This window comes from Sander vitreus, chromosome 4, assembly GCF_031162955.1.
Source record: "Sander vitreus isolate 19-12246 chromosome 4, sanVit1, whole genome shotgun sequence".
Classification (NCBI taxonomy): domain Eukaryota; kingdom Metazoa; phylum Chordata; class Actinopteri; order Perciformes; family Percidae; genus Sander; species Sander vitreus.
This window is the reverse complement of record NC_135858.1, coordinates 1,707,394-1,719,714: the sequence shown is the minus strand read 5'-3', so window position 1 is coordinate 1,719,714 and position 12,321 is coordinate 1,707,394. Positions and strand designations below refer to the sequence as shown.

The 12,321-nt window shown below is 44.0% G+C and overlaps 1 protein-coding gene across 3 annotated transcripts in view; it reads left to right on the top strand.

Annotated features, from left to right (window-relative positions):
* iqsec1b (IQ motif and Sec7 domain ArfGEF 1b) overlaps positions 1–12,321 on the top strand; it is a 112,836-nt gene that overhangs the window by 86,589 nt on the left and 13,926 nt on the right. For all 3 annotated transcript variants that reach the window (XM_078247663.1, XM_078247664.1, XM_078247665.1), the window contains exons 2-5: positions 1,951–2,224; positions 3,836–5,094; positions 7,273–7,434; positions 9,780–9,902. In XM_078247663.1, the coding sequence (XP_078103789.1) occupies positions 1,951–2,224; positions 3,836–5,094; positions 7,273–7,434; positions 9,780–9,902 (1,818 nt within the window). The remainder of the gene's footprint in view (positions 1–1,950; positions 2,225–3,835; positions 5,095–7,272; positions 7,435–9,779; positions 9,903–12,321) is intronic.

Genomic DNA, 12,321 nt, shown 5'->3' with positions numbered 1-12,321 from the left:
TGGGCTCGTAGATGCTGACAGGCTTAATGCTGATATGGCTCACTGATTAACAAGATTATTTTAAAGGTTGCCGAACCCTGATATATACTGTATATTACTTTTTTAGTAAGATAATAAATTTGGTTTAGGACCTATTCAGATGCCTACCTTGTTCTCGTGTCAGCAATTTGTCTTTGCTGAGCTGTCTTTCAATGCATTGAAGTATTTGATATGTGTCTTTATAGCCTAATGTGTAGTCTTCTTTTATTGGCATCCAATATCTGTCTGTACAAAGACAAATCTAATGAAAAATCAAGGTTTCTCTCTCTGGAGAGGGACAGCTTGTTATTGTGTTATTTCAAGTCAAGTCAAGTCAGCTTTATTTGTCAGTTTCTTCACATATACTAGACATGCAGAGGAATCGAAAGTTCGTTTCTCACCATCCCACGGTGAAGAAGAAAAATGCACAACAGATAAGACGAGACATTTCTACCACAAGAGTAAAAAACATGCTCAACAGATAGGGACATTTGCACAGATGGCAGATCAGGTTGCTGGTTTTTCTTTACAGTAAAAATGGCTTTGGATTCCTCGCAGTAGTAATGTAGTTATTGAGCTGTGTCCCAAGTATCACACATGTTAGCCCTCTCAGCTAATCACACAACAGTCTAAGAGGTGTTGCGGAAGTGAACATATTTGACATTTAGCTGCTGCAATCTGGTAGCACGGTGGCACGGCCATCAGGGTTTATCCAATCAGCTGCCCCGGTTGGTGTTTGTGCTGCTGTTAGCAGACAAAGATCCTTATTGATCTTAATATTAATTTAAAGGTGCTGCTTCACGTGCTTTCATCACTCTTGACATTGTGTCACTCAGTTTTTTACTGAAAGATTGAGCTTCTGATAGTCTATATCCACGACATTCCACTTCCAGGATTGCTCCGGTCCCTCATTGCGGCCAGATGTCCATTACCTTCCGCTTTCTTTGTGTTGTAATTCTGATCTCCGGTGGATTAATGAGGACTATAGTGAACTGCTCCTCAGATCTCTGCAGGGTAAATCCAGACAGCTAGCTAGACTATCTGTCCAATCGAAGTTTTCTGTTGCACGACTAAAACTACTTTTGAACGTACACATGTTCCACCAAAACAAGTTCTAGGCTAATTTGCAGCGGCATCGATGCTTCGTCCGGCGATTAACGCCGCCCAAGACGATTGTGATTGTTTTAAAGAAATGCCAATAAACCCCCAGAACATCCAGAATGCTGTGTGGACTAGCCAGACCCTCCTCCACAGCGCTTTGGAGGAAGGTCTGGCAATGCGAGACTAAGCTGCTGATAATGTCCTTGTGATTTTAGTGTTTTTCGTGCCTTATGGTGGATCTTTGGTATTCATAATTTATTCAAAGGCATCAAGATACAGTATTGCAGTCTCATAGCTGTTTAGAATGGGTTGAGTTATTTTCTGCATTGTAAAGGGAATGAGTAAAGACGACAGGCAGCAGGGATTTGTGGGATTTCCAATAATAATTCCAAATACACACTGATATAACGTGAGTAGCATAATACAAACTAGACACACATTTGGCATTACTTAACATTACCATAGTCTTATTTGGCCTTGGTTGGTGAACTAACCAAAGCAAATAGGTAAAGTATGCAAGAGTTTTAAATAGATTTTCTTATGCCCTGTTTTTTTGCAATAATGTGTTATAATAAAGTTCCTTGTCTTAATAAAGGACTAGGCAGGAAATTGAAAAGTGTTACCTTGCACTATAATGTTTAGATAAACAAAGACGCACTGAAAAACGATCAAAATAGCTATGATTAGGAAAAGAAATCTTTAGACTGCTGCTCTAGATTGTTTTCCATCTGTCACAAGCTTCTCGCTGAAACACAAAGCAGTGCATGTCCTCAGGGTGATGAATCAGCAAACTAACCCTGCGTGCTCTCTGTGTGTGTTTTCTGTTTGCAGTGTGGAAGGTGATGCTACAGGCAGCGAGGTGGGCGCCTCTGTGGACCCCAGCTACAGTTGCATCCCAGTGACCCGCAGCGGCGGGCTCGGCCCCGACCACCTGGACAGCCAGCTCTACGGACACATCTTGCTGCCCGGCCACCTGCGTCCCCGCCGACCCAAGCTCCAGCACTCCCAGTCCATCCTCCGCAAGCAGGCAGAGGAAGAGGCCATCAAGCGCTCCCGCTCGCTGTCAGAGAGCTATGAGCTCTCATCGGACCTACAGGACAAGCAGGTGAGGGGGTGTACACAAAGACAACTTCCATCTGTAAACACAAACGATATCAGTCTGGTTGATGTGTTTGAAACAATATCACAATGCAATGCATTCCCGTATGGTATCGTACGAAAATATATGCACACCAAAACGTATGATATCCTACAAAATTAGGAGACCGCCGGCTGGTCACGTGACGCCAGCTGGTCACGTGACGCCAGCTGGCTATGAGCTCCATGACGCCGAGCGGCAGTTGCTAGTTGTTTTAGCCGCTACAGAGCTTTGGGCCACGGGCTACGGACCTCCGTCACAGCCCAGTCGCTATCAGCGGCAGTTAGTACATGTTTTTAGCTGAAAATGGGTGACTTTGAGCCAGGTACAGAGTCTTGAGTTTTCCCCGGGAAGCGAACTCCTCTCCCTGGCTTGAAAGTCCTCTGTGTTAACACCCGACCACCTCCCTACGCGGCCAGCCGCATTCTTATAAAGCGGCTGTCAATGTGATGAATACGGCAAAAAAGAAAACGTGGAATGCTTAGGAATTACAGTACTTTTCGTAGCTTTCTGAACGAATGGTTCATGAGAACAGGCTGCACAATATCAAGAAGAACAATACACATATATATATTATCATGATATAGAAAATGTATGCCAAGTCACATGTAAAATAATGAAAATGATCTCATGTACTATATCAGACGTAACTCGAAAACAAAACTTTATACCTTCAATTGATAATATTTTTAGTTTGGATTTTTCCTTTTATTTGCTCAAAGGCACAAAAACTACTTAGTTATGTTTAGGCGCCAACACTAATTATTTAAGTTCAGAAAAAGGTTGTGGCTTGGGATAGAATCAGACGATACTTCACTTCCGTTTACGCACGTTAATCGTTGTTATCATCGTTATAATCTTACTTATATTTTCAAACGGGATTCAAACACCAGTCTCCTGGGTTTAAGTCCTTTATTTGTTTGCCCCCAACATTGAAAATATAAGACTTTTTATTTCAGACATAAAAAATGTATAAATTAGTTCACAAATAAGCAAAATAAAATAAATAAAAACATGTTAACCAGCGCATACATGCCTGAAAAGGAGTAGAATGAAGTATACACTTATTTAATCCTACCCCTTCTCCACAGCTCAGTAATTCATGCTTGTTAATTAACTTCCCTTCCTGACCCTTAGTGCTGTCGTACGCTCCCATCTAACTATATACAATTTGCTATATTATATGTACAATCCATATACATCTATATATATATATATACACATATACATATACACACATACATACACACTACACACAAATATATTTACATACACATATCACATATATGCACTATATACTGTACATGCGTACCTATACATGTAAACATTACTGTACATGCACGTGTATACCTGTAAATATAAATTTGGTGCTCTCATACTTCATACTCGTCATACTCGTATACTTCCTGCTTTGCTCCTGTCATTATTACTACGGCCAAAGTTCTGTACTTTGAACTATATCAACCGCAGCCCCCTTGAGAGGGGCCCGGACCACAGGTTGGGAAACCTCTGATGTAGGCTATTTCCAGGTGTTTCAAAGATGCATTTATGACACCAACTTTCCTTCTCTACCTGCAGGTGGAGATGCTAGAGCGTAAATATGGTGGGCGGTTCATAACCCGGCATGCAGCCCGCACCATCCAGACAGCCTTCCGCCAGTACCAGATGAACAAGAACTTTGAGCGTCTTAGAAGTTCTATGTCTGAGAACCGTATGTCTAGACGGATCGTCCTATCCAATATGAGAATGCAGTTTTCCTTTGAAGGACCTGAAAAAGTCCACAGCTCCTACTTTGAGGGAAAGCAGGTCTCGCTAACAGATGATGGCACCAAGATGGGTGCACTGGTGCAGTCAGAGCACGGGGGGGAGATGGTGCAGGCCAAGACCCCTACGACACAGAGCGACTTCACAGACGCTATCACAGAACTAGAAGACGCCTTCTCAAGGCAGGTCAAATCTCTAGCTGAGTCCATAGACGACGCTCTGAACTGTCGCAGTCTGCATGGTGACGACAGCCAGTCGGAGCCAGGGAGAGGCCACCAGGATATGGACAGGGAGGTCAGCTGCCAGGTGAAACCCTCCCACCCCGCTTCAGAACACCGCAAACTAGATGAGATGACGGCGTCTTACAGCGATGTTACCCTTTACATCGATGAAGATGAACTGTCCCCGCCACTGCCCCTGTCTCAGTCTGTGGACCGACCTTCCAGCACAGAATCCGACTTGCGTCAGCGTTCCCTCAACTCTTCCCAGGACTACTGGTCACTGGCTCATAAGGATGAGAAAGGGGACACGGACACCAGCTGCCGCAGTACACCATCTCTGGAGTGCCAAGAGCAGCGCTTGCGGGTAGACCACCTACCCTTACTGACTATTGAGCCTCCGAGCGACAGCTCAGTGGAGCTGAGTGATCGTTCTGACCGCAGTTCTTTGAAGAGGCAGAACGCCTACGACCGTAGCCTCAGCAAGCAGCAGAGCAGCCCCAAAAACATCAGCCACAGCCTGCCACCACGAGGGCCTTCGAGAGAAGAGGACGCCACCCGCCATCGGCCGCGGCAACTGGAGGCCCATTTAGCCATCAATGGCACCGCGAACCGGCAGAGCAAGTCAGAGTCTGATTTCTCCGACGGCGACAACGACAGCATCAACAGCACATCCAACTCCAACGACACCATCAACTGCAGTTCGGAGTCCTCGTCCCGGGACAGCCTGAGGGAGCAGACACTCAGCAAGCAGACATACCACAAAGAGACTCGCAACAGCTGGGACTCACCTGCGTTCAGTAATGACATCATCCGCAAGAGGCACTACCGCATTGGCCTAAACCTCTTCAACAAGTACGTACATTCCACCACACAAGACATTTCATTAACAAACTGCTCACACAGAGCCAGACACAATCTGACACGTCGTTTGTGTAACACTTTATTATAACCATCACTAATAAATGTGTTAGTTCAAAAGTTAATAGCAACCAGACTAACAGTAAAATTTCAAGACAAAATGATAGTTAATAATGTTAACTAATTATTAGTTATGCTATAATTTGTTATTTTAACATAACATTCTATATATAATATTAAGTGTTTGTTAATGATTAAGAAATTGTTTCTAAACCGTCAATAAACATTATTTGGATGGCTATTGTAAAGTTGCATCTAATAAATAATACCTTGTTAATGGTTAATAAAGCATCTATAAACATTATTTAGATAGTTATTATCAGTGTACAAATAATCAAATAATCATCTCTTTTGTAGATCACCCAAAAAAGATTTAATGGGGTTACTTGATGCTTTATAAACCACTTATTAATCATTATAGATGGTTTACAAAACAAAACTATGTTTTGATATTACACTAAACTAATACTAAAATAACATAAATTATAACATTACTAATAATTAGTAAACATAATTAAATCATCATTTCATTGTTTGTTAAAGGTCCCATGCTTTTTGGATGCTTTTATACAGGCCTTAGTGGTTCCCTAATACTGTATCTGAAGTCTCTTTTATATAGGCCTTAGTGGTTCCCTAATACTTTATCTGAAGTCTCTTTTATATAGGCCTTAGTGGTCCCCTAATACTGTATCTGAAGTCTCTTTTATATAGGCCTTAGTGGTCCCCTAATACTGTATCTGAAGTCTCTTTTATATAGACCTTAGTGGTCCCCTAATACTGTATCTGAAGTCTCTTTTATATAGGCCTTAGTGGTGCCCTAATACTGTATCTGAAGTATCTTTTATATAGACCTTAGTGGTCCCCTAATACTGTATCTGAAGTCTCTTTTATATAGACCTTAGTGGACCCCTAATACTGTATCTGAAGTATCTTTTATATAGGCCTTAGTGGTCCCTTAATACTGTATCTGAAGTCTCTTTTATATAGGCCTTAGTGGTCCCCTAATACTGTATCTGAAGTCTCTTTTATATAGGCCTTAGTGGTTCCCTAATACTTTATCTGAAGTCTCTTTTATATAGGCCTTAGTGGTCCCCTAATACTGTATCTGAAGTCTCTTTCCCAAAATTCAGCCTTGGTGCAGAAGTACAGCCACTAGAGCCAGTCCCACAATGACCTTTCCTTAGGATGTGCCATTTCTGTCTGTAGCTTTAAATGCTATTGAGGAGGGGAGGGTGGGGGTGTGGCCTTGACCAACTGCCATGCTTCGCTTGTTTGCAAGCCATGATGTCTCTCTTTCTCATGGGGGGTCCAAATTCTCTGAGCGGGCAAAGCAGAGAAAGGGGAGGTAACCTTTCCCCTTATGACGTCATAAAGGGAAGATTCCAGATCGGCCCATCTGAGCTTTCATTTCCTCAAAGGCAGAGCAGGATACCCAGGGCTCGGTTTACACCTATCACCATTTCTAGCCACTTGGGGACCATAGGCAGGCTGGGGGAACTCATATTAATGTTAAAAAACCTCATAAAGTGACATTTTCATGCCATGGGACCTTTAACAGTACAATAACTATTAAGTTTAATTAACTGAATTACCATTTATTAGTGATGGTTATTATAAAGTGTTATCGATCCGGACCATTACTTATGATTTAGGGAATGTGTTTCGTTTTAGAACCCAACATTAAATTGTTATGCACGTAAAATGTGCAGTTATGTTGACTGAAACACGACTATCTGTCTGTTGTACATCAGGTGCAAACTAGCCCGGGACTCATTCTGCTTCACTTTACGAGGAGTGTTTCATCTGAGCATGTGCAATTCCATTTAATCACAGATGATTGTGGATTTTGTTTCTTACAGAGCCGACCATTAAGTTCCTTTTAATCATTTGTGATCAACACCGCAGAGATAAAGTAGCTCCGTCCTACCCTCTCCCAGCCCTCATCTGCTTCCACCCCCTCCCTCCCTTTCTCCCTAAATCCTGTCCCTCATCTGACTGACACACATTTGGCCAGGAGCTGAAGTGCAGGGGGATAATCACAGATTTGCATTGTGTCCTCACTCCTTCCCATTTTGTATCTCTGTCTCTCTCTACACTCTCCTATGTCTCCAGGAAACCAGAAAAAGGCATCCAGTATCTGATAGAGCGAAACTTTGTTCCAGACACTCCGGTGGGTGTGGCCCACTTCCTGCTCCAGAGGAAAGGCTTGAGTAGGCAGATGATTGGCGAGTTCCTGGGTAACAGACAGAAACAGTTCAACCGAGATGTCCTTGAGTGAGTTTGCAGCAACTAATGTCACTGTCCTCTTTTTGACGCATTTTTACGTGCAGATGGATCATTTTGTCTCAACCCTGGAAATTCGCCAAAACAAGCTTTGGATTTGGCTTGCCAACTATGCCGGTGCACAGAATTTTATTCTATCTTCCTCCCAGGAACATAAATATAAATCATTTGGTTGCAAATAGGGTTGCCAGCTTGCAATCTGCACTCATTCAAACTGTATTTTGAGTTTCTGAGGACTGCATAATGACTCAAGTTACATTCAGGAAATAAACAGAAATAGAATCCACTCAGGAAATTGCTGTGATGCTCAGATAAACAAACGCACTCCTTTTATATCCTTCAGTCCTTAAACAGTAAAGGCACATCTTATTTTGTGGTAGTGATTCTCAAACAGCACCTCTATTTTGTGCTTAAGACTGGACAGACTTATCTGAAACACACTTGAAGTACTATCAGACCCCACTGAGATTCAGTGGAGGATAAGACCAACAAAGGCCCGTGAGTGTCAATTTGACAGGCATATCTAAAGGGCTCCTTGAGAAAATGTCAATTAATCCTGATGTGCAAGAGATATAGAAAGCATAGAAAAAAGTTCTCAGGTCCTTTATTCAAGTTAAAGGGTCAATATCACAGTGGAAAAATGCTCCATTGCAGGTAAAAGTCCTGCATTTAAACTGCATTAATCAATGTTTATTTGAATAGGGACAGAAGCTGTGACATAGACATTTGTGCAACAAATCTCCAATGTACATCATCGCAGCATTTATATTGCTAATTTCCAATGCCCAAACAAATAAAATATGGGAGTAATTGTAAATGTAATTTGAAAGGGTTGTTTGTGGCGACGAACCCACAAAGAATTATCACCTGGCTCTGCAGTTGACCTTAGCTCTATGGAGCTTTTTAGCATCTTTCAGTTTGTCGTGTTTGGTTTTACTTGCTGTTGCGGTTTTGGTTCAGTCTCACTGCTCTAATGAAAGTCATTTCCAGCAGCAGGCAGTTGTTTTTGGCTAAAAATCCCAACCATCATGTACCAACTGTACGCTGCTCTTCTAATACCAAACCACAGACAGACAAAGTAAGTAAAACAAATGGAGCATTTAGCAACTAAAGGGCACCAAAACAGAGCTACAAGAGTGAATATGGGACTTACATTCATCTGGCCAGGGGCGTCGGACTGGGGGGAAAAAGGGGACTGAGTACCCAGGGCCCAAAAAGATGCTAGAATGAATAGCTGTGGATGCAGGGAGGGGCCCATAGAAAATGTCTTTCTACAGGGCCCAGAATTTTGTGCTACGCCCCTGGTTGCCAGAAACAGGTCTCCAAATAAATGCTAATGTTGCTTTCTGTCTACTGGTGGAGTAAATATAGCCTGGTCCTACCAGACTCTGGTACACTAGCCTGGTCCTACCAGACTCTGGTTCATTAGCTTGGTCCTACCAGACTCTGGTACATTAGCCTGGTCCTACCAGACACTGGTCCACTAGCCTGGTCCTACCAGACTCTGGTACATTAGCCTGGTCCTACCAGACTCTGGTACATTAACCTGGTCCTACCAGACTCTGGTACATTAGCCTGGTCCTACCAGACTCTGGTACATTGGCCTGGTCCTACCAGACTCTGGTACATTTCATTGGTCCAGAGAGTCTGGCCACTCTCCAAGTGTTAACTTCCTTGAAGGCGGGTACTCTGTTGAAGTTTAAAATTATTGGATCTGCCCAGAGCCACTCTGGATCTGCCGTAACCAATTGCTAACGTTTGGTCGTGACGTCGGCTTAGCATCGCTAGCGTTCGCCTTAGCCAACTCCTTCACCACTAACGGAGCAAGTTGGAAAATCAAACTTTTCCCGAACCCCGTGGGGAGGAGGGCCACAACATCACGGCCCCCAACACAACTCAGCAAAGATTGTTCTTGCTCGGGCTTTAACTTCTGGATATTCGGCAGCGTTGCCAAAACAGCTCGCATCTTTCTCTGCCGCCATTAAGGAACTCCCCGATGATTGGACCATTCATTTTTTGACCAGAGAAAACCCAAGAATATACCGCAAACCCAGACATAGTACTGAAGGAAAATTAAAATTGAGCGGAGGTACGTGGGAGGGCGGAGCCAGGCTAGGGTAAATAGGCAACTGTTTGCTAACTCGTTAGCCATAACAAGGTAATATGTCAAATATGTCAAATTAAAGGCAGTTATACAGTACGTTACTGAATTCCATGCAGCTCTCTTGAGCAATCAAGTTATTCATTTGAAAAGATTGTGTATTTTTTGTTTGTGTATATATTGTGTACCTAAACTGATCTTACCGCTTACCACTAATTGTGTGTTTTTTCACTAGCTGTGTGGTGGATGAAATGGACTTCTCGAGTATGGAGCTGGACGAAGCGCTGAGGAAATTCCAGGCACACATCAGAGTGCAGGGAGAAGCACAGAAGGTTGAGCGACTGATAGAGGCCTACAGGTGAGAAACACAACACATGACATTTCATCTCCCAAACCAGTGTAGGCTCCGGGGCTGACGTCTCCAGGTCGGTTGGTCGATGTGCTCGATGTACGACCAGATTCTCATTGGTCGGACAATTGCTAATGTTACTTTAAAAAGGCTGCGTGTCCACCAAGGCATTTTTTTTTCCCAGCTAAAAAATGCCAGGTGCTCTTCTGAAGACAGGGAGTGCTTTGGAGGCGTCGCATTTTTTTCAGCGGAGGCACCTTTGTCGAGTCTGTGTAGCGCACTGAAACTATTCTGTGGGACTCGTGAGCTTTGCACCATGTCCATCCATCCATCTTCATCCGCTTATCCGGGATCGGGTCGCGGGGGTAGCAGCTCCAGCAGGGGACCCCAAACTTCCCTTTCCCGGGCCACGTTAACCAGCTCCAACTGGGGGATCCCGAGGCGTTCCCAGGCCAGGTTAGAGATATAATCCCTCCACCTAGTCCTGGGTCTCCCCCGAGGCCTCCTCCCAGCTGGACATGCCTGGAACACCTCCCTAGGGAGGCGCCCAGGGGGCATCCTTACCAGATGCCCGAACCACCTCAACTGGCTCCTTTCGACGCAAAGGAGCAGCGGCTCTACTCCGAGCTCCTCACGGATAACTGAGCTTCTCACCCTATCTCTAAGGGAGACGCCAGCTACCCTCCTGAGGAAACCCATTTCGGCCGCTTGTACCCTGGATCTTGTTCTTTCGGTCATACCCAGCCTTCATGACCATAGGTGAGGGTAGGAACAAAAACTGACCGGTAGATTGAGAGCTTTGCCTTCTGGCTCAGCTCTCTTTTCGTCACAACGAAAAGAAAGAAATGTCTACTTCAAATTGACACTATAGCTTTTATTGTCCCGAGTGTTTGGCCAGAATTGTTTGCTGGTCTTGGTTAATTACAGATTTGTCACGACATCCTGTAAGCAACATGCTCATCATTGCTATGGATCAACGTATAGTGCTTAAGGGGGTAAGAGTACACAGCAAGAAGTGTGTTGAGGATAGTTGAGAGGATAACAAAATATGGGATAACAAATGGGGAGGAGAGAAGGAAGAAAAAACATGTGACAAGTCTAAACACCTGACCCTCTTAAACCGAGGTCACACCAAAATGCAGTCACCGTCTTTAACACTCTAGGGCATAAGGTGGCTTTCACACCTACCTCGATTGGTCCGGACTTTCAGACTTTTCAGTTTGATCCAAACCAAAATTACAGGTGTGAAACCTCCCCGCTGGTCCGACCAAAAGATGTGGTCCTGGTTCGGATTAAACTGAACCATGGTCCGGTTCGTTTCTAGTGGAAAAGCCTTTTTTGGCTGGCTGTCGTGTTATAAGAGAAATGTAGCTCCTTTACGGAACCGCTCAGTGATTAGTGTGTACGTAGTGAGACAGAGGGACGGTTGATGCGCTGACAGCTGTCTGCTATCAACGCAGAAAATAAATTAGCAGTTTACTTGTTAAGCGGTAGTAAATGTGGAGTGTAGGTTTCAGTTGCAAGTCTTGCTTCTCTACAGCATAACCAAACAAAAAGAGCCGTGGTAGCACGGGGAGAGCAGCAGACAGCTGGAAAAAAAATCACAAAAACTCTCCAGAGAGAGGATACGAGAAGTCTGTCTACAAACCAATCAATTACAAGTATCGGGAGACACGGCTCACGTAGGTGATGACTACAGGATGTCATTTATAGTCTATATCCACGACCTTCCACTTCCAGCGCCGCCCATGACGATAGGGATTGGTTTAAAGAAATGCCGATAAACCAGAGCACGTTCCTCTCCTATCCCGGAATGCTGTGTGTACTAGCCAGACCTTCCTCCGCAGCGCTGTGGAGGAAGGTCTCGCAATGTGAAACTATTTCATGTATAGTTCTTTAGTGCGCTTGCAAAACTGCAGTGTGAAACCAAAACTAACCGGCTCAATCGTATACAATGTAACAAAACCATGAGCGTTGTCCTTAAGTGCATCAGTGCTGCAGTGCAAAGCCATTATAAACCCAGACTTTGTTCGACCAGATCACTGCAGAAAATAATTTTGAGGAAATTAAAACCTCCCTCAGGACTGCTGATGGATGTTGTTTGTAACTCATTTATTTTCTCCAAACCTCTGGTAGAAAGGTGCTCTCATGACCACAGAGAATTGGCTTTGAGCACTGAGCAAGGACATTTCGGCCTCAGTAAACACGCAGGCACTGTTACATTGGGGAGATAACGATAACTGATCATTGGCGCTCGCCTGCAGCCCACAGATACGATCACGGACTCACTTTATGGTGATTCAGAAAGCTGTTCAACGGCCTGTCTGATGGCTGCAGGCTGTATTGACAGTCTTCAGCTGTGTTCTTTTGACTTGAGGCTATGAAGCATTATTTAAATGTGTGTGTGACCACAGCTCAGATGATGGAG